Source organism: Phycodurus eques, chromosome 5, assembly GCF_024500275.1.
Source record: "Phycodurus eques isolate BA_2022a chromosome 5, UOR_Pequ_1.1, whole genome shotgun sequence".
NCBI classification, from domain to species: domain Eukaryota; kingdom Metazoa; phylum Chordata; class Actinopteri; order Syngnathiformes; family Syngnathidae; genus Phycodurus; species Phycodurus eques.
Genome location: NC_084529.1, coordinates 15,669,590 through 15,697,365, shown reverse-complemented (window position 1 = coordinate 15,697,365; position 27,776 = coordinate 15,669,590). Strand labels below are relative to the sequence as shown.

The following is a 27,776-nucleotide window of genomic DNA, read 5'->3' as shown; positions in this document are numbered from 1 at the left end:
ATGCTAGTCTTCTTTTAATGCCTGTGAATATTCTAATTCATCCAGGTCATCTTTTTTATATGCTGTGAACTGAACTCAGTTTGCATGGCGCCTAAAAAATAGCTCTAATATGTTGACAAAACATGAGAGTGGATTGACTCAGCAACAATTATTTTGGAAACTTGCACACTTTTACACTCGACACAACATTCAACAAATCAGCACGCAACTCATTGATAGATTATCGTATATACATCTTTTATTCTTCCCTTTATTTAGTGAAAAATCATAGTGACAAAGAGAGTATGTTAACATTCAACAGCATTGAATTCAACAGTAACACATCGATTGTCTACAGAACAGATGTCAAAGTACTCCACCATAAAAAAGATTCTCATCAAATATAATCAATCATGTAATCTGATGTGCCCACGAGGTAAGGGACAGAAAGTGCAACTGTCGCACACCTGGTCCGTAAACAAACAAAGTGCAGCTCATCTTCTGGAAAGCAGATGTCAAGGTTAGCCTAATGATTTGTATATAATTTTTCAACCTAGCACTGTACAAACGCAACCTCCAGTGGCATCTAAACAGCCTATCCAAATGGCGTCAAAGCCCTTATTATTTATGAAGCACAATCCTTCAGGCTGTTTAAACTGTTGCACTTGTCACCCTTCATCTTCTAAAAAGGTAAACTTTTAATGCTGCACTTTTCGAAGGAGAGAAGAGTGACACTGTTCATGCTTCATTTTAAATCTGTCCCTGTTTACACAAAACATAAGCAGTTTGTTTTAAGTTTTGCTCCATGAGCTCAAAATAAAAAGGTACAAGGCCCAGTTACAGCCCAAACCAAAGTAGATTTATGTGGTTTCAGTGTTATAACCAAGTCCCCAAGGGCATCCATAACTATGATTTGGCCTGCGTTGAAAACTAGTTGTTTGTCACCCCCCAAAAATACAGGCAATGGTGATTAAAAACGAACAATGTGTGCGTTATTCTGAACAAAATAATTGAATGTGCGTTTCTAAAATGTAATCTAACGACTTCTTCACATTATGTGTTTGACCTGATATGATACAATCTGATACTTCAGGGCTCTGCAAATTTACAAACAAAAGCTTGTAAACTCTAAATACCAGTGGTGGGCCGCGCATTTGCTACCTCAGCATTTTTGGTATGATTTTGTTGATATATCGTTCTTAAGTTTGTTAAAATATTTAGTTGTATCACACACATTTAAATTGTAATGTAATAAGGTCTTAAATTGTGTCTCTCAACAAACACACAACACTGTTACGACTTCATCAGCAATTTACAGTAGACACACAACCCTGTTACAACTTCATCAGCAATCTACAGTAGATGAAGAGAAAAAAGTGAGGTACATGACTGCAGAAATGACATCATCAAGCTAATTGCTCTGATCTCTTCACATTTTAATTTGTTTTTCAATATATTCAGACACAATGAATCGTGTCACTCAAACCAATGCAACCCTGTTTTCGAAACAATCGGAAAATTACAGTTTTTCTTCTTTAAGCTAAGTTTGTTCTTGACCACTTTGCATACCAGCTAGCATGTACTCTTGAGCAAAACCCCTTTGACATTAGCATGGATTTGTAACCCTGTCACCGCAATTAGAGAAATACTAAAAAAAATAAATTAGTCAAATAAAATGCAACTTTAATTGTAAAGACTTATTCAGCAATATTTTTTTATTTTATGTACCATTGATTATTGCGCAGGAATTATATTTTTTTTTAATTCTATGACATTTTATTACTCGTTTTTCCGAAAAACAAAACTTTTATTAAATAAGCGGTCATATTTTAGAAATGTTGCTACCTAAATTTTCCGCCAATTTTGGAATGAATCAGAAGGTGAAATATGATTTAAAAAAATAAAAAAAATAAAAAAAATCATCAACGGACACATACTGGAAGAAATGCAATGAAATCAAGAGAACAGACTTCTGGGCATAAATTAATACAATTTCGTGGAACAAATATGAGAGATCATGTGACAAGTGTTGTTTTGGGTTTAACACATCAAGCCATTCACAGTGAGTCAATCAATCACGTGTTCAGATACACCACGATGGCCGTGATGTCATCGCGGTACATGCGAGCCAGGTCCTGTGGCAGGGCCAGCATGGACGCCAGCCTCTCGTGGCACAGCTCGCCGTACTCACCGGTGCCCAGGGCGTGCCGAATGAGGTGCGTGGCGGCGTTGTCGTCCGAGGCTGGCATGGCACGAGCCTGACGCTTGAGCAGGAGCTGGTGCAGTTGGCCCAGCTTCAGCTGACGCTCCGACTGAGAGACGGGAGACTGCAGAATGAAACCATGAGAGCTTTAGGGAGTTTTGTGTTCTGTTGTTGAAACAAAGGAGGTGTCATTGACTATCATGCTTGAAAGCAGAGACGCAGAATTATCTCAGGACTGACCATTTTGCTGATTAAACAAGCTGCTGATAGAGAAAATAAAGTTTTATAAGGGAGCTTCAATGTTGCATGGAAAAAAAAAAATGGAGCTCACTTATAAAACCCGAACAATTCATGTTTTAGTCACCTTGATTTCTAGGCAGGACACATGCTGCTGGAATATGATATATACATCTGCTGCATATGGGCAGGGAAGTAAGTATAAAGTATGAATTGGCATTTATACTGCCCCAAAGGTGGCCAAGGCACACACCAGAATGAGCAGCACAGCGTGCATTGAATTGAACGAGAATTTATGCTATTATGCTATTAGTATGTTTTTTTTAATGTATAATATTATAGATTGCTACTTAGCTCATAAATAAACAAAATATTTGGTTGTTTCTTTTTTCCCGGGGTTCAATCCCCAGGCCTGCCTGTGTGGAGTTTGCATGTTCTCCACCGAGCCTGCGTGATTTTCTCCGGGCACTCCGGTTTCCTCCCACATCCCAAAAACATGCATGCGAGGTTAATTGAAGACTCTAAATTGCCCCTAGGTGTGAATGTGAGTGTGTACGGTTGTTTGTTTATGTGTGCCATGCGATTGGCTGGCAACCAGTTCAGGGTGTACCCCGCCTCCTGCCCGATGATAGCTGGGATTGGCTCCAGCACTCCCGCGACCCTTGTGAGGATAAGCGGCTCAGAAAATGGATGGATGGATAAATGTTTCTTTTTCAGCGGCTGGAACAGAAAAGCATTTCCATTCATTTCAAGGGGAAGGATTATTTGAGATATGTGCGTTTACAGTTATGACCGTGGCCAAGGAAAAAATGTAACTCATAACGCAAGGCACCACTGTATATTGTTACTTTGCACAGCTGTACCCTGGTGTATGGCTATCTAACTGACTAACAGACCCCAGCATGTCAGGATGAGCACCTCCACATCCTCCACAGTCATCCTCAACAAAGGTGTTCCACAAGGCTGTGTTCTATGTCCAGGTTTGTAAACATTGTACACCCACAACTGCGCCGCCACTCAGTTACAACACCTCATCAAGTTTGAGAATGATAAAACCATTGCGGGGCTAATCACTAACAATAACGAGGCACCATACAGGGAGGAGGTCCAAGGCAGTCCAGACTGGTGCAGTGATAAACACCACAACCTCAACACCAGTAAGACTAAAGAATTGACTTTCGGCAGTCGACAATCACACCACAATCAAGTCTGTACCTCAATGGGGAAAAAGTGGAATGGGTCACAAGCTTCAAATTCCTCTGACTTCTAATCTCAGTCTCTGGTAGACAATGTCATGAAAACTCATGAGAACCCGCACCAACAGTGAGTAGCTTCTTCCGCACGGCTCTAAATAAACTACACTTTATTGATTTAGCTAGCTAACTAACTAACTAACCTTTTAATGTGATTTTTAGCTACTATCTTAGAGATCCTACTAAGTTTTTGTTGTATTATTATACAATGACCGTAAAGTTTGTTCTCTCTTCTTGAGAATGGATACCTGCAGGTGAATGCCGCTCAGGTGCTCGCCGACGAGCCGTACGGCCTCCTGGCTCCTCAGCTCATCCCACAGGCCATCAGTGCCGAGGATCAGGAAGCGGTCCTGCGGCCTCACTTTGTGGTACGTCACCTCCGGAGCCGCGTCCAGGTAGGGCGGCGTCAGGTAGTTGGGCAGGGTGTAGTGATACAGGTTGAGCGAGTCCGGGTCCACGCTTGACTCCAGGCTAGCCAAAATGCTCCGCTGCAACTCGTGACTCCACTTGAACCTCACGTCACCAAATGCTCGAGAGGGCATCAAAACCTGAGGATGCAAATTAAACCATTTAAAAAAATGTTTTACTCAGGGATGGGAGATAGACAAAAAATAGAATCTCAGATTTTCTTTCCTCATAAAAAGCAGATTTCAATAGCTTTTCCCCCCTTCACTTATAGAAAAAGCAAAGGACAATTACATTACTCAAAACAAGCTTTGCTTTTGTTTATTTTCACCTTATGGAATTTGGTTTATTTCTCCTGATACCAACCTTTTGGGGGAAAAAAAAAAAAAAAAAAAGGGAAGCACATCCCTCAGGTCAAACGTTTTCAACAAGTTGATAAATTACTGCTTTTGCAATGTAGAAATGGGCACTGTCTTGTGCTTTAAACACACTTAAATGTATTAAAACATTATAACACATTGAAAATGTATTTGAACACAAAAATACAAGCACAAAATGTATGGAAAATACTGTACCGATTATCTTGTCAGTACATGCATGTATGTGCCTTTAAGAGGGGTGCCATGGGATGTCGGTGAGTCTGCGTTTGAGTGTCTGCATGAGCGCGAGTGGTCTGCTTGGGTTCAATAAATGGCTAAACCATTGCTGACTGGCTGTCATTCACCAACCGTGAGGGCATTACAGTAAGTAAGTATACTGTAAAAAACGATAAAAAAAGATTGCAAAAATATCCTGGGGTGCCGAAGGGCAAAATACACGATGAACCGCCATAGAGCAAGGAGAACACTATTGTCGCGAGACGCTAGTGGTCGAGTGTCACTAGACCAAATCATGATCATTTGGCAACTGACTACTTTTGGAAACTGCAGTTGTGTTCATAATATCAGTGTTTGAAAATGTAATTTATGCTCAAAATCCTAATACTGTATTTTTTTTTCCATGCATTGGGAAAACTGCAGATTATATTCCAAATGAAAATTAAGAAAATGAATATCGCGCTGTTTAAAAAGATAGCAGTCTGCATTTTTCTGTTGGATTGCATTTACTTTGAACTGTATGTAGCTCCTCTCTGTTGTTAGTTTAAGCAGTGCATGTCAGCGGGGACGTGCTTTGACTCCAGAAGCAGCTGACAAAATAAATTTAAAAAAGAAATTGTCCTGATAAGTAAAATAATGAATCGAAAAAAATCCAATTATTACCCACCCCTAATTTGACTTATTGGAGTGCTAGGAAAGCACTACCTCTCTCACCCCTAAAAGTCTGTCATCTGTGACCACAGTCCGCCTTTCTGAGGGTGGGTGCTGGGCCCTGACGCGCCTTAGCTCAGCCCGGTTGCAGCAGTTGTGGTCCTGAGAGAGGGGCACTGCGGTCCAAGAGCCATCGGCTTCCTGTACACCCAACACCGCTCTGGAGTCACCGGCGTTTGCCACGTGGATGCCCTCCGGGCCGATGTGAGCCACGCAGGCTGTTGACCCAGCGAAGGCAACCTGGAAACAGAATCACACGGACAGTATGTAAATCAAACATTAGCCTGTGTAAGAGACTCAGTCCGGTAGCGAATAGTGAAGTGTGTCTGATTATTAATTTCGGTCGGCTGTGTGCGTCAATGACAAAGTGAGTAGTGACACACAACTATATTGGATGGTCCTTGTTTGCAATAGCCATTACTTGCTGTGTTATTCGTGTTCTATGTAATGTTATTACCGTTGATCGATCGCGAAGTGTGAAAGAACAAAATTTGAAAAAAAAACAAAAAACGCAAAAAGGTGAATCCTGGGGTGCCGAAGGGCAAATATATAGGGGTCCACTGTATTCATTTTAGTATATGTCGTATGCTGTCATTTGCTGTATCAATTTAAAAGGTTCATTTTGGATTGAACCATACAGTATTGTTGATGGGACCTGACTGACCTCGATAAACAAACCCTGATGTAAATGCACTTTGGGCAGTGCATGCTGTATGTGACCCACGGGCCTTACTTTGCCCCCCGCAAGCAACAAAAACACAGCAAAGAAAATGTTTGCGATGATACCTGGATGGCTGTGGTCTTCATCAGGTCATTGGACAGAGGAACTTGAGCCTCTAAGGAGATGTCGGCATCCAGTCGCTTGAAGGCATAATGCATGGCATCCGAAGGGCTGGGTGATAAAAGATAATACCGATGTATATGTACAGTATATACACAAGGTCATGTCTGTCTGTCCATCTAGTTACATATCTATAGCTATGTACCTACTCCATCTACTGTATCGCTATCTCTCTATAAATCAATTCCATTTTTGTCATCTATTTGTGTTTGTAAAGCAGGGAGACGTTTAGCACATACCACATGCCCTCCCAGTGTTCCTGGCTATCCAGCAGCTCCTGCCAGAAAACTCTGAGGTGGTGGGCGTAGAGTGAAGCAGAGTCGCTGTAATTAAAGTCGGTGCGGTGCTTATACCACTGCAAGACGGGTGGGGCCGGCCTGCCGTGCTCCACACAATTCTCCAGCTCCTCCAGGTTTCGCTTAGGCATCATAGCGACGGTGATGTAGTACAGCAGGCGCTCGCTGACGGCCTGCGCGCACGCCCATCCACCGTGGCCATCAAACACGCCGAAGAACGTGCCTTTAGCCTGGCGAGAGGCATTCACATTTCAACTCAAGCGATGTACACGCATACCGACAATCAGGATACATTTGACCAAAATGTCTTCCCTTTAGATTAAAGTCAGCAATTGTACAAGTCTCTGATGTCTCAAAAAGATTATCCTGCGTGAAAATCCTGTGGCGTGTGTTAAGTCGGACTTTTTTTTTTCTCCCTGAACTACACGGTCGCAGCAACAATCGTAAATGTTAAACCTGTTCAATTCCTGCAATGTAAACTCCTTATGTTTATGTTCAACAATGAGTTAAGCCGAGACACAGAGTTAATAGCCAATTAACCCTGAGACACTGTTCATTTTCAGTGCACACATACAGTTGTATGTTCCAGCTCAATTTTGACCCAGGCCAAGAGGCTGATAATAAATGGCGACGTCATAACAAATGAACTCCAGATCTTTTCACAATGTAGTACTAGCATGTCTGACATTAATAAATGGATGATTACCCTTTTTCGAGATTCCCCCATGAGCCTTCAAATACCAACAGGAGGCTGTTTCTGCAAATGTGGTGGAAACAAAGACAGTTCTCAGGACTGTCTTTAGCTACCTGTTGAACACTGTTACCAATGTCACAAAAAACAAATGGTTTATCTAAAAATCCATTTTAGTAGACATGGGGCAAGTATGACCTGCAACGGCCACAGTGTACAAAAACTTTGTAGCACCTGTAAAAAAGAATGACGTTTTAAAATATTTACTTTTGTTTGTAATTTGGGTCACTTTAGGAAGCGTCATCAAATTTTAGGATAAAATAATGACATTTAGGGTATTGTTATTGCTTTCAAATGTAAAAAGAAATGGCCAATTTAGATTAATAAATCGACTTGACGCTTTCAAATGTCAAAACAGGTCCAATTTCGATAAAGCGACCTGAAGCTTGCGTCTGTATGTCTACGGCTTGAGAAGACAACAGGAGGTCACAGAGGGAATTCACACGGAAAGCTTGGATACCTGCAAACAGGAGGCTGCGCTACGGCGGTCTTCATTGGGGGTGTTGGCGGCTAAGTGGTTGCTCTCAAACTTTCGCACAAGGCTACGCCCCCGTCCATCAAACGCTGGCACGCTCACACTCTGTAACAGTAAAAATCCTGCAATTTAAGAGTACTTTTTCCAGGATGATGAGGGCAATAAAATGCATCAGTACAGTCAGGTCCTGAAGTATTTGGACTATGACAATGTTTTTATGCCCTTTTTATGCCACCACAATGGATTTGAATTTGATAAAGTCAATAGAGGATTGAAGTGTAGACTTTCGGCTTTGAGAGGGACTCACAAAAATATTCTATTCACTAGTGATGGGTGACACCACAAATTTCCTTACTCATATGTTATCAAATAAAATAGAGGCTCGTATCACCGATATCAAAATACTAGAAGATTGACAATTTATCTGTCATTTTAAACTGTTACTGTAGGTTGTTCATAAACACATAAGTATTATCACTTCTTCTACCAGTTATTAGGTTAGAAAATTATAGAGACTTCAGAAACTAGTCGATGCAATGTAATCACTAGGTCAGTTCATTATTTTATTTATTTATACTTGTTTTGTTCCTTATGTTCCTAGTATTCTATTTAATGTATTTGATATTGTGAGCTAAGTTTACACCATTTTGTTTAATGTGTGTTTCTTGAATGACATAATTTAAAAAAAAAAATTTAAAGTCTAAATCTAGTCCAGATCTTCACTTGTGACATGTTGTTAAATTCATACCCCTCCACAGTGTGATCAAAATGGAGTCCAGGATGGAAGGCTGGCATCGGACTATCAAAATATCATTATCAATCCACCAAACACTAGCAGTTACAGCAAATTTGTAAGTCGGAACACGCCATATAGCTTTAACCACCGCTAATGGAGTAGTTAAATCATCCATCCATCCATCCATCCATCCATCCATCCATCCATTTTCTGAGCCGCTTCTCCTCACTAGGGTCGCGGGCGTGCTGGAGCCTATCCCAGCTGTCATCGGGCAGGAGGCGGGGTACACCCTGAACTGGTTGCCAGCCAATCGCAGGGCACATAGAAACAAACAACCATTCACACTCACATTCATACCTAGGGGCAATTTAGAGTCTCCAATTAATGCATGTTTTTGGGATGTGGGAGGAAACCGGAGTGCCCGGAAAAAACCAAACGCAGGCACGGGGAGAACTTGCAAACTCCACACAGGCGGGGCCGGGGATTGAACCCGTGTCCTCAGAACTGTGAGGCTGACGCTCTAACCAGTCGGTCACCGTGCCGCTAGTTAAATCACTGTCCAAATAGAGTTCACTCCAAGTGTGCCACATTGTCATTACCTGCTCATTTGCTCGCAGAATGCTGTCGATCTGCACTCGGCTGAGCTGAAAGTCAAAATCCTGATGTGTTGACAGGTGCCGCCCACGTCGAGTTCTCAACGTGACCCCCGTGCACAACTTATGCTCGCTTCTTCTGGACGACAGATCCCAGCACGATGATGAGTGACGATGCGAGTGCGCTGCCTTGGGCAACAATGCGAGGGGGCGATTCTAAGAAGAAGAAAGAAAACAGTGCTCGTTAAAACTAAAGAGTATACATTGAATGAGTCAAAAAGACGAAACAGGAACCTGTGGTGCTTTGGGGAAGTTGCTGCCTCCTCTTCTTGATGCTCGTTCAATGATGCTGGCGTACGAACGCCTCAACATTTCTTATAACTTTTAAGCTATTTGAAATAAGTAATAGTAGTGTGCTTCTGTACAAAGAACAAGATGATAAAGTTAGTGACGCTCAACCAGAACGAGGGCTTTTCAAAAGTCGACGAAAGGCGAACCCATGTTTATTTTGCTAACACGAGCTAACGTTAGCGTAATAGCCGGCTAGTTCCGCGTAATCGCGACTTTCCTTTTATTCGAAACTCAAACTAGAGCGTCATTATTTGAAACACAAACTACGGCGTAAGTAAACTAATAGTTGACACGTTTTAAATCACACACACAAGACGGCTAATATGACTTTAGCGTGTGAATGGCGAGGACAAAAATAGGCACGTCTGTGACGTTAAGGGCGACACCATTTATGACGTATGTTCCGGCGAATGGTTGAATTTTGTAATAATGAACAAATAATACAATATTTTATATATCTTAGTGTTTTGCACTAAAACATCAGAATCGATAACGGGAATATTGGACTAAATCACAGTGTATCCAAATAAATTCAAATTAATAAAAATGAATTTGCTCAAATGCATTGGCGGGCTTCGGCGACGCCATGTTTCTTTTTTTCCTGTACACCGGTGACGCAAGTGGAGTCCCAATTTATTCGTTTAAGGTTAATTGATCTTGAGCAAAAACATTTACACAATTAAGGTAAACGTTTTTAGTCGACTTCAAGTCCACATTTGGAAATAACTATCGAAGGCTCACACAATTACCTGTTTATTTCTTACACGCTCAAATAATGTTTAGCTTTCGACACGAGATACCAGGATCTTAGACTAGACATTAAACTAGCTAAATGTCAGCATTGGTGATGTTATTAAAATAAATATATTCTTTTACCTCATGTCTTTATGAAAATAGGCATTTGTGGGTCATAAAATTGGCAGTTTAGTCTGTATTAAATAAGTGTTAAGTAACTTCCCATAGCTGTAATTAAGGGACAGTCTAAAGTGCTTAACGTCACTTAATGTCCAAAACTGCGATCAATTGTCACCAAAATTTATGTGGATAACTACACATGTGCACTTAAACCCATAAAAATTTAAAACTGAGTCTTAACGTGCACAAAATCCATAATACTGGGGTTATCATTTTTGATACTTTCAGTGGTCGTAGGGGACATGAGTCGAGATGTCCACATACATTTTAGTGAGAATTTATCACGTTTTCGGACATTAAGCGACGTTAATGTTTATTACGCTTACGTTAAGCGTTTTCGACTTTATCGTAATTAACTCCTGGCAACAATTATAGCAATGTATCACATGGAAGTTGAAACTACTGAAACAGCGCCAGAGAACATGGATAATGCAGTGATTTACACCAGCAACCGCAACAGTGAGTCACATGTAATATTTAAATTTGATATTTGAACAATTATCAATGTTTAAACTGTACTGAATCAAGACACATATTTTACAATCTCGGGGTGCACCACCAAACAAAAATGTCACAAAAAAACTATATACAGTATACTAAAAACAGTAAAAAGATGATCTTGTGTCAATTTACTCCTAAATGTAGTAACTGAGAAAGCTGGGTCTGTTTAGCTGCACACAAGACTTCTGTTTGTATGAATGGCAACAGGTCGAGCTACTGGTTAATTGTCCCCTCCGCTATCTAACATTTAATTGGTTTGCCTGTCACAAAGTCATTGGCATAGATGAACAGTAGATGCAGTAAATGGTAATTTTCTGAACAATGAGTGAGATGGGCTAATTTCCCACGCCAAACCCGATGATCTCTCACAACACACTACGGTTGGGAATCATTGGTCTATATTAACAAAAGGGTTAGGCTGTGCTAACATTTTAAGACGTAGCGTGTATTGATCTATGTCTGGCTATTGTCTGGTGGTTGTAATGTAAGCCATCAAGACAGATCTCTGTTTGCTGTTGGAGTGTGTGAAGTTCCAAATGAACTGTCCGGATCTGCAAAAGCAAGCCCTCATCGCTATCACCTCCATATGTGAGAAGAAAGGTAAGAATTAAACATCATGTGATCATTTACAAACATATGCTCTGTCTTGTTTTTTAAAGTCTGGAGATAAAATCTCTCCTGGTTGTTCCCATGTCATGGTTGAACTTGATAAACAATATACATATTCTCCTCCTGCAATGGTATTCAGTGTATTATTGGTATTATATGTGTTTTTTTTCTTGTTTTTATCTTCTATAATTTTACTTAGTTTTATATGCTGTGTGTTTTGAATTAATAGTACAGCACGTTTGTCCGGCGTGTTGTTTTTAAATATGCTCTATAAAGACATTTTGATCATGATTTCAGAGCACAATGTGGACCTGCTGAGAGAAATGGGAGGCATGATGTTTGTATACAACCTCTTCAAATCCAATGTTGTTAATCCAGCTGTGAGGCACACTGCACTCTTTACACTTGGAACACTAGCAGATGCCAGTGGTACGTATCCAAAGGCCAAGTCATTCACAGTGGCATCATTTTAATGAGACAGGGCCAGTGTTGTATTCAACCACTCACGGTATCCACCAAGATTAAATAACAGAAAAATGTGTTTAAAAAAAAAAAAGTTAAATCCATGAACAGTAAAAGTGCTCTCTCTCTGTTTTTCTTCTTGAAGTATACTGCAAGAATGCCCTGTGCCGAAAGGAGATGTTTCTGGACCTCGGTAGCTATTTGTTGGAAGAAGATGCCTCGCTTAAACAGAAGAGTCTCTCTGTCTATTTGCTGTCTGTGTTGGTAACCAACAACAGTAAGAAGATGCTACTCACACACTTTAGACATGGAAATACAGTGTTGCCTTGTGATGCGAATGAACCGACTTACGCGTTCTTTGAAGTATGAGCTCTCATTCGGACGACTTTTTGCTTTAACTTGTGGGTGCAAACTTGAGATACTTGGGTTTCGAATAGATTTATGGCATTTCCATTCATTTCAATGGGGAAAGGATTTGAGATAAGAGTGTTTTCAGTTATGAGCGTGGTTACGGAACAGATTAAAACTTGTATCGTGAAGCACCATTGTAAATGAATGTCGACTCATTCAAGAGCATAAACCATCAGTAATTGTTCTTTTCCAGAGGCAGGGCAGACTTTAGCCCAAACCACTGGCTGCATAGACATTCTGCTGAACCTCTTCAGGTAGGTCCAAAATGAATCAGTGTTGCTGTATTTGCACAGAAATCAAGCAAATGTCGACTTTTACCATTTTAGAAACATGTTCCCTGAATCTACCGCAGACTCTGCTCACATTTGTCTGTGGATATCAGTGTCAAATGCTCTCTGTGGGTGTGTCAACAACCCTCAGAATGGTAATTACATTTAAATGTTTACTGTAATTTCTCATGCATAATACAATTTTTTTTTTTCCTAAAAACATTCAAAAGCTGTTGCCACACCTCATACATAGGTAGGCTATAGTGAAAATGAAAAAATGTTGGCACATTGTATAGACGTATACCAGTATCTAAGGATTGTGAAAAAGGTGTACTTTCTTGTTACAAACGTATATTTAATAACGGTACATCTCCGCTGCTCACCCGAGTTCATGACATCTTCACGGGCGCCACCATATATCTGTTGCTGCTGTGTCCGTTTGACGGCATCAGATTTAGCATCTTAGTTTACTAAACAGCAGATTTATTTCTTGTACTGACACTTCACAGAGCACATCTTCCAAGATAAAAAACGTCGGTTAAAAGAACACGTTGTTCTGAAGAAGACATTGAAGTCAACCGGAAGTCCAGCATACCAAAACTAACGTGTGGAATACATGAATCGGCCCTTGGTTCCGTAGGAGAATTATGTCAACCCTCCACCAAAGTGCTTTCATTCCAATATGATATTTGATGTCGAATGTTACAAATGTGGGCACAGTTTTAAATGTGTGAACACATGCACATTATTTAATTGTATTCTGAAGCCTGACCAGGGACTAAGACTGCAAATTAGCTGAAGCTAGACATCTGCTATGCATCACATATTTCTATTTTTTAAAGAAACAAAGAGCAGTGGAGAGAAATACACATTTCAGGAACACAGTAGGCCTATATACATTTATTATAGTAGGCTAGTGTTGCACGCTCCCAAGTTTAAAAAATATTGAGGAAAAAGGCAAGTTACTCTGCTACTTTTAAGAAGAATGTGATCACTGTTGCCATCTGAAGAGAACCATGAAGCAGGTCGACATAAGGAAAGCTAATGTGAAATTATGGAGGAAATCCAAAGACTAACTCCTTCCCAGTAAGACTACTATTTTCAGCAGTACTATAAATGTTATACCTACTGTTTCATTACTGATTTGAATCAATCACCATCTTTGTTCTTTGCTAATATGAGAACTCGAGTAGAACTGCATGGTGAGGAAGCGACATAAACGTCAGCACATGCACACAAAACAGAACGTTTCTTTGAAAAATTTATTAAAAATAGGGATAATACGTCATGTTTTGAGCATGGATACCAGCAAATCGTATCATAAATAGGTAGAACAGAATTTGTGATTTTGGGGGTTTGTATACTCAGGAGCATATTATACACGAGAAATTACGGTAGTTAATAATTATTGCCATGATGCTTGACTGAAGAGTTCTCCTGACTTTCATCTTCCCCCAAAAAACACAGAGGAGACTCAGCGTATCTGCGTGTCATCCTTTCCCAAAATACAAATGTGGCTTCAGCATGTTTCTTTGCCTTGCTTCGAAGTGTTTCGATACCTTTGCTCCTTCATTGCGATGACAGTTGCCAACAATGGTAAGTCAAGTGAGTCATAACAATCTGCAGTAAAATTGAAGCCCTGTATAAAATCCAATGTGTACTTTGTGTTTGCAGCATGTGTTCAGGAGAGCTTTGCTGCCACCGGGGCGTTAGAGACCTTTGTTGTCATGCTGATCCGTCTGGCATCTGACTCTGACACAAACCTGTTGTCTTGCCAGCTTTTAGTAATAATAATCAAGACCATGTCAGCTTGTATCGCGAACACCGGTGAGGGTTAATCACATAACATTTCACTGTAAAACGGTCTCATTTGCCTCTTGTTTCCATGCAGCAAACTTGGCTTCAGGTTTGGCCCGCTACACTATAGTGGGCCATCTCATCTCCGTGCTGGCTAGCCCGCAACTCAACTACGAGGACAGACTGGCGACGCTCATCCTGCTGGGTTATTGCACTGAAGCTTCTGGTAAGAAATTAAGGGGTCGCGGACAAGCAAGAGTTGTAGCATTACTGTAGCAGTAATTTTCAAAGTATGTTACAGTTACACGGCCTCCCTCGAGTGGTAGGTGAAAAAAACATCACTGCCTACGTTGAAGGGACTGCTCTGAACATTGGCACTTATTCTGGACTTAGAAAGTCTAGACATAGAAATTATGTCTATCGAAAGACCCCCCCCCTCCTCCTCACCGAAAAAGCTTTGGTATTTATTTTATGCTTCTTTTATGATGGTTTTTAACAGATGTTGGCCCACCCATATTTTGGCCGAAACCATGCTTGAGCCTGTGACCTCAACATAAGAAGCCCATCTAATTTCACCATACTAGTTGATGTACTTGGTTGGCTCACAAGCAAGCCACGGGCGCAATTGTCGTGAAAGTTTTTATTTTATTTTTTTTTAGACAATAATAAATGAAAATAATGACGTTAGATACATTTGTGTAGGTTTTTATTTAAAAATTATTTTTTTTAAATCAATTGGTGTAATGCCTCCTGAGAGCAGGCACCTGATGTAAAGGATTAATTTCTACCTATTTTCATGTTTTGTGAGCTGTTTGTTGGGTTGATTGTATCGTTCACCTTTGACGTAGGGTTTTATGAAGTCTTTATATGATTGTTAACATCATGTAACCATGGACTTTGATGGGCACACGTGGCTGTCAACACGCCGAACACCTGCCAGCACGGCGCCGTGTTCGTACTATTTTATCAGGCTTGGACACTTGAAAAAAGAGCTTTGACGATGACTAAAGCAACGAACGAATCACTGATGATTCGGATTGACTCGATTGAAAAAATGAATACTGAATCTGAATTTTTGCATTTGAATCAAAGTGAATCAAAGAATAACTTACTTCTTACTTTATTCTGACAAGAGCTGCCATGCTGCCACTTCCATTGTTTACACCCGACGCTATTTTGACTTCGTGCGCATTCCTCCTGCGCATGCATGTATTGTAGCTTCACTGAGAGCTCCCAAACGTTTGTTTACTAGAGCACCTAGGTAGCCAGCGGGGTAAGTAGCCATCAGGCTAGTTGGAAAGGTGAAGAAGAAGAATCATCTTTTATTGTCATGAACATGCATGCACACAAAATTTGTTCTCGGCATTTAACCCATCACAGTGAACACGTACTCATACACATGTTAGTGGAACACACTGGAGCAGGGGGCAGCTGAACGCCCGGGGAGCATTTTTGGGGTATCAGTGTCTTGCTCAAGGACACCACAGCCGTGAGTCCGGGGGATGTTGGTGGATGGTCCAGTCGGGGTGTTGAACCTAGGTCCCCCACAGTGGCAGATGATGATCTTAACCATTGGGCCACGGCTGCCCCGACCAGACAACTTGGTCCGGTCCATGAGAATTTATGGCACAGACGAAAGCAAACCAGACCTAGGAATCCACCTGTGGCCAAGGTGCGGCGAGGGATCCTGGTTAAAGTAAGCCATTTTAAACTAAAAATAATAACTTATGTATAGAGACGCAGCGGCTCAATTGTGGCACGTTTTGACTGACAGTCTTACCAGTTCAATACATCGTTTTCAAATAATCAAATTGGGTTTTTCATTTGCTGGACTATAATTCCGGAAGAGTACAAAGGAGTAACAATTCGATTTTGATTTGCTTGTCACTTGTTAGGGTGAATACGAATAGCGAATGGTGTTCTAGTGGGCGAGTCCGAGCACTAACGATGACATTGCACAGTTTGATTTTGTGACATATTAAAGTTTTTTTGTACTGCAGCTCCTCGGGTCTTGGCTGTTAAATTGTTGCAGCTTAACATTGCATTTGGATAAATGGTTGATGGAGATTAAGAATCTATTTAGCTAAGCATGGCATATTTAATAGGAGCTGTTGCTCACATCAGCTTCACGGGGACAACAGCTATTAAAGAATAAAGCTTCAAAGAACAACTGACACTCAGAAAGGAAGCACACATAAAAGGAACAAAGATGACACAGGCATGGGTCCTATAGCAAGTGACCTTGGGCCTCACTGTGGCATAAGCATAGAACTGCACATCAACTGAGGACCTAGATACAGTCTCGCAACAGGCTAATGGACCCCTCCTTTCGTGTGAATCTGAGTGGAGGGCTATACTGTAGCTACAAATGCATACATGCACAGAAACTGTGCAGTAAGTCCAAATGGCGTCAGCCTTAAACGAAGGCTAAAAATTTTGAAATGTTTTATATTATTACAGTACTTGTGGCGTGGCAGCACTGCAAACTGTTGACAGAATACAGTAAGTAGTATGTTATTCTTGGATTCGTTGTGATTCGAATCTGAAAATTCAGATTCGGCGTTCGTTCATTTTTTCGTTCTGATTTGTTGCACAGCCCTAGTTTTTACAGTATACACACTGTAATCCTTCCGTGTGTATTCCATGTTCCATGTGGAAAAGGAGAGCCACAGTCACCAATGCACTTTTGAGCTTTTTATGAAAGGCCAAGATAACCGTGGGCCACAATTCTCACCCAAAAATACAAAGGAGAACGTACTGTTGTTTTTTTTTATCTGATTGCTGTTGTGTAACTTTAAGAGTACAGCACTGCAGTCCAGCAGCCCATTTTCTTTGCTTCTCTGCAGAGGAACACCAGTGTCAGCTGGTGCAGTACGGCGGCCTGCCGCTAATCATCACGCTGCTTGCTGAAGACGCGAACGAGGAGGTCAGGAAGTTTGCAACGTTCATTTTGCAGACCTGCAAACAGGCTAGTAAGTCCATAGCCTGAACTCAGCTTTGTCAAACGAGATCTTAATGGTCAATATATAATTATTGAATTTGGTTGGTGATTGGTTGAATCTGTCTGTCTATGAAGTTGCATCCTTGGGAATCTCTGATCTAAAGCAAGAGGAAGATGAGAAGCTTGACACACAAGCCGCTGAAGAGTTGGGCGTATCTTCTCCTCCTTCATCATCACTGCTGCTGCAAAGAGGTCGCCTGTCACCAGTCAACCCCAGGACTCGCAGTGTCTTTAAATTGCTGCATTCCTCAAATGTATTCAACATGAAGGAGAAAGAAGAAGCAGAAGGGAGTCACGCCAAGAATGTGAGATCATGTGAAAGTGCTGAGAAAGAAAATCCTGAAAGCAGCAGAAGGATTGTGTCATGTTCCGCGTGTGACGGTACTGGATCCCTTATGCAGTCCCAAGTACAGCAACTAAAGGGAGGCAGAGATGCATATACAGGAGACAGGTTGGAAGCTATCTTTACAATTTAAAAGGGGTCCTAGGTTTACTGTGGAGTTCAGAATTTGGTAATTTGGAAACTTGCCATACTCAATTATTAATTCAGTAGTAAAGTCATTATTACACTAATTTTATTTTTAAATGAAAAATACTTCTTGGCCATAAATATAAAACATCCATCCATTATCAGAATCACTTTTATTTGCCAAGAATGTCAAAAACACACAAGGAATTTGTCTCCGGTAGTTGGAGCCGCTCTAGTACGACAACAGACAGCCATTTGACAGAATACTTTTGAGACATAAAAACAGTCACTGGGCACCGCTTACCGTCATTCGGGTCAGGGACGAGCTGGAGCCAATCCCAGCTTACTCTGAGGTGTTTCGCTGCAGAGTAGACAATACTTGGTAAGTAATTTACAGTAAGTTTCAATCATTCCAGCAGTCTGCGCCGACCGGAAGTTCACATGCCACTGAACACCGAACCTGGAAGTGCTGCATACTTGGGAGTCAATTCAGCTCTGGCTGTTGGGTAGCTGCGCCCCAACATGCTCCTCTCTTGTATTGTATAGGAGCTACTGCACATGTACAACTTTTAATGATCAGTCCATGGCTAAAGATAGTTGCGCTCAATACCGGAAGCATGTCACAAATCAAACAACACAGATCATTAACTTTATATTTATCCTGACCCTATCTTCTTTTCCTTTTGGCTTGTCCCATTAAGGGTCCCCACAGCGCGTCATCCTTTTCCATGTAAGCCTATCTCCTGCATCCTCCTCTCGAACACCAACTGCCATCATGTCTTCCCTCACGACATCCATCAACCTTCTCTTTGGTCTTCCTCTAGCTCTCTTGCCTGGCAGCTCCATTCTCATCATCCTTCTACCAATATACTCTCTATTTCTCCTCTGGACGGTTCCTGACGCAACCCTCTGCATTTATCCGGGCTTGGGACCGGCCTACAGTTTGCACTGACTTGTGGCCCCCCATTGGGCTGCATTTCCTGACCCTATAAAAGTAGATATATATTTTGAATTTTTAAAATTTTACCATTGAATTTTGGTCTTCCTGGTGAGTGGTGGGGAGGAGCCCTAGCACTCTCTATTGGTCAACTGCCACTGAAGGTCATTATTACAGTAATTATTTGTATGGAAAAAACGTGCCATAAACACAAACATCAATCTATCCATCCGTGTTATCCCAACTGAATTTGGGCAAGAGGCAGGGTGCACCCACCAGCCAATTGCAGGGCACTTAGAAAAACAACCATTCAGACTCACATTATCATCTATGGACAATTTAGAGTCTTCAATCAAGCTAACTTGTATGTTTTGGAATATGAGAGGAAGGCAGAGTACCTGTAGAAATCCCACTCAAACACAGCAAAGTTGGAGCCCAGATTTGAACCCCCAACCTGGTGGATGTGCTAATCACTAGGCCACTGTGCTGCTTAAATAGAAAACAATCAAATAAAAAACTAAGTACGGCGCTAACTTAGTGTGCCTTCTTATGCTGGGTGATGACATATTCTTACGACATCGCGCATAGTGGTTTAAACTACTAAACGTTGTAGGTTGGGACGACTGTAAAACGAGAACCCTCTGTAATTTACATTTCATTTGGAATACTTGCACATTTTAAGTAGATCAATTAAAAAACAATAATGATTATTTTTTTCCGAGTTGTGAAGTGTCTAATTTCAAACACTAAAGCATTTATCATTGTTTTAATTTTTTTATTTTTTTGTAAATTTCTTTTGTCAAAGTCCCCAACTGAAATCTTCAGAGCAAGACCACAATGTACTGAGAACTATTAAATGCAGTGATGGAGAAAGTAAGCAATGAAGTAAATACATATGTATCTCAAGTAGATGTATTGTTTATTGTGTTTATAAATGTTATGTTGTGATGTCCAGAGTTGCAGGAAAGTGACATGTTTGGGGAGAAAAGACAAGAACAACAACAATCCCGCTACAATGAAAGATGTGCAGGTAAGATAACAGTGTGTGTCATCAAAGCCTCAATGTATGGGAACTGAGTTCACTTACAGTATTTGTGGTGTTATTTGTTTGTTTCACTCCCTCAGGTTGCGTGATGCCTTTTGAGAAAGTGACTAGTCGCACTTTTGGATCTGTCCTGTTCTCCTGCCGTCAGAAGTGCGACATGCACAAGGTCCTTCTCGAGGCTACGGCGCGCTTCACGGCCCCCCACCGTCGCTCGCCGTCAGAGGGAGAGAAGAGAGAGAGACCTACCCTCCCAAAACCTGAGAGAGTGTTGGCGAGAGCGCCACACGAAACCCTCGCAAGCTGGAGTTTTCCGTGTTTGAATTTAAAAAGTAAATCCTTCTTCTATTACTCAGGTTTCCAAACCTTTTCCTCCAAGGACCGCATACAGAAAAATGGAAACATGTAAGACAATGTGTAGTAAACTGACTTTTTTTTAAAAGCAGTGTTTACATGAGGATCATTAATGTGATATGTACACAAATTAGACTTTGAAAGAGCAGAAAGTGTCTCAAACCACTTTTTTGCTTCTAAAAAGGAATCATCTTTATTCAACTTTATCAAGGGAAATGTGACTATTTTAGTTGTAAATCGGTATCCTAATAGCATACAAACCCTAACCTACTATCCCAAGTTATTTTTGAACATTTTCGGAAAACCAAAACACAACAAACTCAACAAACAACAAGAGTCCAGTTGCTTCGATTCAATCTTTGCAGATTACCATGGCCTGGATGACTGAGAATCTAAACACACATAGAAAAAAGACAACACACAATTTTTATCATCCATATACCATAATTTCTCGTGTATAATGCACCTTTTTTACACCCAAAATTGTCAAAAGTCAATAGTGCGCATTATGCAGAGGAGAAAATAAAAAACTTTCACATTTTATAAATGTATGCCGCCATCTAGAGGTTATGAAAAAGCTGTATTTTCATTCCAATATGCCAATGCGCCCTAGAGGTTATGAAAACGTTTTACACTTCATTCTAGTATGCCACCTCGAGGTTATGAAAAAAGTGTAGTCTACATTTTCATTCCAATATGACAGGGGTACATATGACTGCATATATGTACACATCTTACAAATTCTGCCTGGGTAAACAAACATATGAGCACAACTGTGTGTTTTCTCATTTACGAAATAAAAGTAGGGCTGTGAATTTCAAAATAAGAGCAAGTAAATAAAAAGAAAGTATTATGTGTTCAAATAAAGTGCTTAACTTCAGAATAGTTCTTTGAAAAAATACAGATGCTTCATGTTTTGATCATATGGGTAGAACCAAAATCATGCATTATAAAAATGCATTATACATAGGTAGAAGGGTTTTCCAGGATTTTAGGTCAACTTTGGGGGTGCGTATTATACATGGGTGCGCATTGTACATGAGAAATTACGGTAATTAGTATGTATTTATGATATTGTGACAGTAAGTTAAAATGAATCAGGCAATCATGCTATTAGGCCAGCGATTTCTTGAAAAGCTCGATATAGAACCAAAGCAGTCGTTGTGTGTGGGGGGGCTTTTTCATATCCCACACATTTCACATTTCTTCTTTTTATAGCGTTGCAGGCCCTGTCACATGTTACTTTTAGTATCTATTGCAGGCTGCTAAAAATGGACAATGAGTCGTAATTTTGGACACCCCTGTCCTACCGCTGTTTCCAAATTGCATCAAATTATTACTCACTGAAAACAACAGTAGCAGTAGACACAGTCCTCTGTCAAAGCTGAATATCTCACACTTTATTCATATGCCTCCATTTTCTACACTTCCATCCATTTTCTATACAGTGTTTGTCCTCCTCAAGGTGGTGGGTGAGCTGGATCCGGCTTTGAGTGGGAGGTGGGGTACATCATGGACTGGTCGGCAGCCAGTCGCAGGGCAGATGTAGACAAACAAACATTCACACTTCGATTCAATTTAGTCTCTTAATAAACCTGACATGCATGTTTTGGACAGTGTGAGAAAACACAAAAGCATATGAGTAGAACACGCAAACTCCACGCTGGTAGGCCAGAACCGAGATCCAAATCCTGAACCTTAGGACTGTGAGACAGTCCACCATGCTGCAATGCATGCTTCAATTTTGTCGTGTATTATTCCTCACATATGTCGAATGTACGTTCTTCCTCCATGCAGATGTCAACCTGACTCCCATCTGTAAAACAGCAAAGCCTGAAAGGATTGCAAAGAGGCGCAGTGGTGAGAATGACACAGCACGTGTGCTTGTTTATATTTTGTAGCTTTTTGTCACGTGTTGACTTTGACCCGCTGCATATGAACAATTCATCGGATTGTGTAGTGTTTGAAATACCACTGTCACTAATAGTGTGTGATCTTCATTTCCAGAAACGAACTTGATCCCAGTGCAAAGAGGAGCTAAAGCACCAAAGTACGTATATACTCTGTCTGTGTGTGCGTAAGTACGTATGTGTGTGTATATCCATCCATCCATTTTCTACCGCTTATCCGAGGTCGGGTCGCTGGGGCAGTAGCTTTAGCAGGGATGCCCAGACTTCCCTCTCCCCAGCTACTTCATCCAGCGCTTCCGGGGGGATCCTGAGGCGTTCCCAGGCCAGCCGAAGGATGTAGTCTCTCCAGCGTGTCCTGGGTCGTCCCCGGGGTCTCCTCCTGGTGGTACGTGCCCGGAACACCTCACTGGGGTGGCGTCCGGGAGGCATCCGAATCAGATGCCCCAGCCACCTCATCTGGCTCCTCTCGATGTGGAGGAGCAGCGGCTCTACTCTGAGATCCTCCCTGATGACCGAGCTTCTCACCCTATCTCTAAGGAAGAGCCCGGAGACCATGCGGAGGAAACTCATTTCGGCCGCTTGTATCTTGTTCTTTCAGTCACGACCCACAGTTCGTGACCATAGGTAAGGGTAGGAACGTAGATCGACCGGTAAATCGAGAGCTTCGCCTTCTGGCTTAGCTCCTTCTTTACCACAACGGATCGATACAAAGTCCGCATCACTGCAGACGCTGCACCGATCCGCCTGTCGATCTCCCGTTCCATTCTTCCCTCACTCGTGAACAAGACCCCAAGATACTTGAACTCCTCCACTTGGGGCAGGATCTCATCCCCGACCTGGAGAGGGCACGCCACCCTTTTCCGACTGAGAACCATGGTCTCTGATTTGGAGGTGCTGATTCTCATCCCAGCCGCTTCATACTCGGCTGCAAACTGCCCCAGTGAGAGTTGGAGGTCACGGCTTGATGAAGCCAACAGAACCACATCATCTGCAAAAAGCAGAGATGCAATACTGAGGCCACCAAACCGGACCCCCTCTACGCCTTGGCTCCGCCTAGAAATTCTGTCCATAAAAGTTATGAACAGAAACGGTGACAAAGGGCAGCCTTGGCGGAGTCCAAACCTCACCGGAAACGAGTCCGACTTACTGCCGGATATGCGGACCAAACTCTGACTCCGGTCGTACAGGGACCGAATAGCCCGTATCAAGGGGTTCGGTACCCCATACTCCCGAAGCACCCCCCCCCCCCCCCCCCACAGGACACCCCGAGGGACACGGTCGAAGGCCTTCTCCAAGTCCACAAAACAGATGTAGACTGGTTGGGCGAACTCCCATGCACCCTCGAGGACCCTGCTAAGAGTGTAGAGCTGGTCCACTGTTCCACGGCCAGGACGAAAACCACACTGCTCCTGTACAGTTGTCCCTGTAGTTGGAAGACACCCTCCGGTCACCCTTCTTAAAAAGAGGGACCACCACCCCAAGTCTGGCAATCCAGAGGCTCTGTCCCCGATGTCCACGCAATGTTGCAGAGGCGTGTTAACCAGGAAAGCCCTACAACATCCAGAGCCTTGAGGAACTCCGGGCGAATCTCATCCACCCCCGGGGCCCTGCCAACGAGAAGCTTTTTAACCACCTCAGTGACCTCAACCCCAGAGATAGGAGAGCCCGCCTCGGAGAACCCAGACTCCGCTCCCTCACGGGAAGGCGTGTCGGTGTAATTGAGGAGGTCTTCGAAGCATTCTCCCCACCGGCTCAGAACGTCCCGAGTCGAGGTCAGCAGCACCCCATCCCCACTATACAGTGTTGATGGTGCACTGCTTCCCCGACCTGAGACACTGGATGGTGGACCAGAATTTCCTCGAAGCCATCCAGAAGTCTTTCTCCATGGCCTCTCCAGCACTTCCTCCAAGGACTCCAAAAAGGGTGGGTAGTCTGAACTGCTGTTTGGTGCCTAGGCACAAACAACAGTCAGGACCCATTCCCCCACCCGAAGGCGGAGGGAGGCTACCCTCTCGTCCACTGGGGTGAACCCCAACGTACAGGCGCCGAGCCGGGAAGCAATAAGTATACCCACACCTGCTCGGCGCCTCTCACTGTGGGCAACTCCAGAGTGGAAGAGAGTCCAACCCCTCTCGAGAGGACTGGTACCAGAGCCCAAGCTGTGCGTGGAGGCGAGTCCGACTATATCTAGTCGGAACTTCTTGACCTCACACACCAGCTCGGGCTCCTTCCCTGCCAGAGAGGTGACATTCAAAGACCCCTTATGAAGAAGACAAATTATGGACTCAGGTTTCCCTTGCCCGGACGCGGGTCACCGGGGCCCCCCTCTGGAGCCAGGCCTGGAGGTGGGGCTCGAAGGAGAGTGCCTGGTGGCCGGGTCTGCACCCATGGGGCCTGGCCGGGCACAGCCCGAAAGCCGACCGGAATGTCACCTCTCTCTGTGTGTGTGTGTGTGTGTGTGTGTGTGTGTGTGTGTGTGTGTGTGTGTGTGTGTGTATATATATATATATATATATATATATATATATATATATATATAAATTTATATAAATAAATTTATATATATATATAAATGTATATATATATATAAATTTATTTATATAAATTTATATATATATATATATATATATATATATATATATATATATATATATATAGTTCTGAGGACCCGGGTTCAATCCCCGGCCCCGCCTGTGTGGAGGTTGCATGTTCTCCCCGTGCCTGCGTGGGTTTTCTCTGGGCACTCCGGTTTCCTCCCACATCCCAAAAACATGCATGAATTGGAGACTCTAAATTGCCCGTAGGCATAATTGTGAGTGCGAATGGTTGTTTGTTTGTATGTGCCCTGCGATTGGCTGGCAACCAGTTCAGGGTGTACCCCGCCTCCTGCCCGATGACAGCTGGGATAGGCTCCAGCACGCCTGCGACCCTTGTGAGGAGAAGCGGCTCAGAGGATGGATGGATGGATATATATATATATATATTTTTTTTTTCATATATATATATCTATATATATATATTTTCATTCATTCTTCGATTCACACTGGAGTCATATTCCACTGACACACAAACATATATTCAATGTTACTGAACGAAACTTAGCTTGCATCAAAATAATCTATCATACATCTATCTGTACATTGCATGCAGTTATTTACATAAGCATAATGAATGTTCTGGCTAAACAACATATACATCTAACCTCTTTTCCCTCAGTAAATGTCTAAATAAATAAATTCTAGGGTTTAAGTGCACCCATTATAAAACCTTTATTAACTGTACAGGGAAATTATAAAAAGAAGAGCACCACTTTTTGTATTAGCACACAAAACAACAATAACAACAAAAAACTCCAGCTGTGTTGCTAAAAAAGAAAAATTCAGAGAGCAGGCAAAATGATGCTTATTGAATTGAGGTGTTGTGCAGTTTGGTAATCTATCCCATGGCAGCCCAGTCTTTGCTCTGTGCAACTTTACAGGCATATTTTTTCAAAAATTCTTGGTCCAATTCTGTATTTGCGACTTCGGGAGCATTCAACTCCACTGTACGTCCTCTCTGATTTAAGATCAACTTCCCTGAGAATACCTCATGGTGGACAGTGTCTATTCCCAGTGGATACATGGCTTGATGCCTGTGTGTGTGTTTGCTGGGGGCAGACAAACTAAAAACCAAGTAGCAGGAATGTTTGAATTCCAGCCAGTGCTGTAACAGTGCAGGCCCGTGCTGGTCGGGAGCTGCACTCACAAAATTTGATACGACTGCAGCCTTTCCTTACATTATACTACTGTGCGTTTACTTTGTACACATAGTCTACTGTACATGCTGTGTGTCCATATTTGCCCTTCATCTCCCCTCGCTTTACCAATTTTTGCAGATTGGAGCCAACAGGAAATAGCTCCACATGATGCTTGATAAATGTGATTTATTTTTCTGTGCTGTCATGCTGAGATTAAATGTGACTTGTATTCTTTTTATTTTATTTTACAGGACACTTACTTAGTAGCTCAATGAAAGACACATGCAAACCAGCCACTAACTTTCAAATCAAGAAACAAGCGAGAGAGAAATGACTGTGGCCTGAAAAGTTACAGGGATGAAGCACTAAAAGCAAATATTAGTTTCCATCAAACAAGTTTGAATTTGCCCACTTCTTCAGGATTGTTTAGCTCTATAAAAAAAAAAAAGCTTCCCCTTTTTCCACAAACACGAGGAAAGGATTGTGAAACTCAAGCCTGTATCACAACCAAACCCCACCGTCCACCCACCACTTAAGCGTGAGTTGGCAATATATGCTATAACACATCGTTACTGTACACTGCAGCATCAGTATCTTCTGTATTTTTTACTCTCAACACATCTACAAAAATCTAATTTCACAGTGTCCTTGAACACACCACACGGGAAGTTTTCATAATGGACACTAGTCATTGCAGATGCAACAGTGTTACAGCAGAGATACCGTAACCATTTGTGTTTACATAATACAAAAGAGGCATTATTTTGAATCGGAATAACTGTGTGAACAGTACAGTCAATACATTTGTTTCATTAAGACAGAATTTACAGTACAGGTTCAAGTGCCCAATTTCCATGTAATGACCAATACAAGTAACCCATATCCAATGTGGCTGTGTTTACATTCATGGATAGCCAAATAGCGCATGAACATCTCAAGCATCAGTAAACAATAATACAATAATAATACAAATAGTAAATGTTGCATTGTGTTTAATTGGCCTTGGCTGACTCCCCCCCAGTGATTTAATTGAGGGTCACGTCCACACTACTCCACGTCCACTGCTTGCTTATTTACCGATGGACACACCGCTATTATGGCAAATTTAGATCTTATTTAATGAGCAGTGTTTTTTTAAAATAAATGATTTGCTGAAAATCAATTGGACATATAACTTCAATAATATCCATCCATCCATTTTCTGAGCCGCTTCTCCTCACTAGGGTCGCGGGCATGCTGGAGCCTATCCTAGCCATCATCAGGCAGGCGGCGGGGTACACCCTGAACTGGTTGCCAGCCAATCGCAGGGCACTTCAATAATCATTACACCTAAATAAATGTTCAAAAGCAAATAGTTCTTAAATTGTAGCAAAAAAAATGAAATTCAACTGATCTGTACTTAGGCAGTGATTCTTTGGCATACCACTAGAAGGAGCATTTGTGGTCCTTGTACCACAAGTGAGAATCACTTGTCTATGCTTTTGCTGTTGTTTTTTTTAAAGTGTTCATTTGTTTTGTTTGAGCAGATGCATTGGCAGATATCCAGTACATATCAGATTACATATTTGGAAGACACCAGATTCCAATCTGAAGCCATCCCATTCCATGTTTTGTTTTTTCTCTTCGCTTCCATGATGCATATTCTAATTGTGCCCCCTCAGAGCAAAAAAATTGAATTGTATCATTGAAACCATGAAGTGTAAATCCAGCCTAAGACTGTCCTATTTGTCTGTCTTCAGAAAAGAAAAGCCATGGGATACCGACTGTTAGATCCTGGACTAAAAATCCCTACCCTTTTATCAGCCTCCACATTAACTGTTTGGCTACACAGCCTTCTGTTGTGCACTGCAGTTTATCTTTAAATGTTCTGCTGTTACTGTCATGAGTTGTTGTGTAAACTAGTTCGGCTGCACTCGTGTTTGTTGTCATTTCTGAA

The 27,776-nt window shown here is 41.9% G+C and overlaps 2 protein-coding genes across 4 annotated transcripts; one reads left to right on the top strand and one right to left on the bottom strand.

Moving 5' to 3' along the window:
* Positions 1 to 220: 220 nt before the first annotated feature.
* Positions 221 to 9,803, bottom strand: pdp2 (putative pyruvate dehydrogenase phosphatase isoenzyme 2). Its single transcript, XM_061677717.1, has 8 exons — positions 9,371 to 9,803; positions 9,083 to 9,292; positions 7,733 to 7,852; positions 6,465 to 6,751; positions 6,171 to 6,276; positions 5,388 to 5,624; positions 3,921 to 4,220; positions 221 to 2,306 (listed from the first exon to the last, which is right to left on the bottom strand). Exons 1-8 carry the CDS (start codon positions 9,446 to 9,448, stop codon positions 2,055 to 2,057), a joined length of 1,590 nt encoding a protein of 529 aa, XP_061533701.1. The 5' UTR covers positions 9,449 to 9,803; the 3' UTR covers positions 221 to 2,054.
* On the top strand, positions 9,221 to 27,776 carry terb1 (telomere repeat binding bouquet formation protein 1). 3 transcript variants are annotated; one of them, XM_061677715.1, is made up of 18 exons: positions 9,221 to 10,111; positions 10,718 to 10,801; positions 11,333 to 11,443; positions 11,750 to 11,881; positions 12,060 to 12,191; positions 12,519 to 12,579; positions 12,652 to 12,749; positions 14,062 to 14,190; positions 14,269 to 14,421; positions 14,486 to 14,617; positions 17,238 to 17,363; positions 17,468 to 17,843; positions 19,604 to 19,671; positions 19,754 to 19,828; positions 19,924 to 20,172; positions 21,992 to 22,054; positions 22,202 to 22,244; positions 27,580 to 27,776. In XM_061677715.1, the coding sequence occupies exons 2-18, from the start codon at positions 10,720 to 10,722 to the stop codon at positions 27,608 to 27,610; spliced, it is 2,061 nt and encodes a 686-aa protein (XP_061533699.1). In that variant the 5' UTR covers positions 9,221 to 10,111; positions 10,718 to 10,719; the 3' UTR covers positions 27,611 to 27,776. The 3 variants fall into 3 exon arrangements, with proteins under 3 accessions (XP_061533699.1, XP_061533698.1, XP_061533700.1); XM_061677714.1 differs by having other exon boundaries at positions 9,221 to 10,801; XM_061677716.1 differs by lacking the exons at positions 19,604 to 19,671; positions 21,992 to 22,054; positions 22,202 to 22,244; positions 27,580 to 27,776 and having other exon boundaries at positions 9,221 to 10,801; positions 17,468 to 17,697; positions 19,924 to 20,011.

Bases quoted from the DNA above. Each gene is read 5' to 3' on its own strand.
- terb1 (XM_061677715.1), top strand. From the start codon at position 10,720: ATGTATCACATGGAAGTTGAAACTACTGAAACAGCGCCAGAGAACATG. The intron at 11,882-12,059 runs GTACGTATCCAA...TTCTTCTTGAAG, and splicing joins AACACTAGCAGATGCCAGTG to TATACTGCAAGAATGCCCTG. The intron at 12,750-14,061 runs GTAATTACATTT...CAAAAAACACAG, and splicing joins TGTCAACAACCCTCAGAATG to AGGAGACTCAGCGTATCTGC.
- pdp2 (XM_061677717.1), bottom strand. From the start codon at position 9,448: ATGTTGAGGCGTTCGTACGCCAGCATCATTGAACGAGCATCAAGAAGA. The intron at 9,293-9,370 runs GTTCCTGTTTCG...TCTTCTTCTTAG, and splicing joins ACTTCCCCAAAGCACCACAG to AATCGCCCCCTCGCATTGTT. The intron at 7,853-9,082 runs GTAATGACAATG...TTACTGTTACAG, and splicing joins TTCTGCGAGCAAATGAGCAG to AGTGTGAGCGTGCCAGCGTT.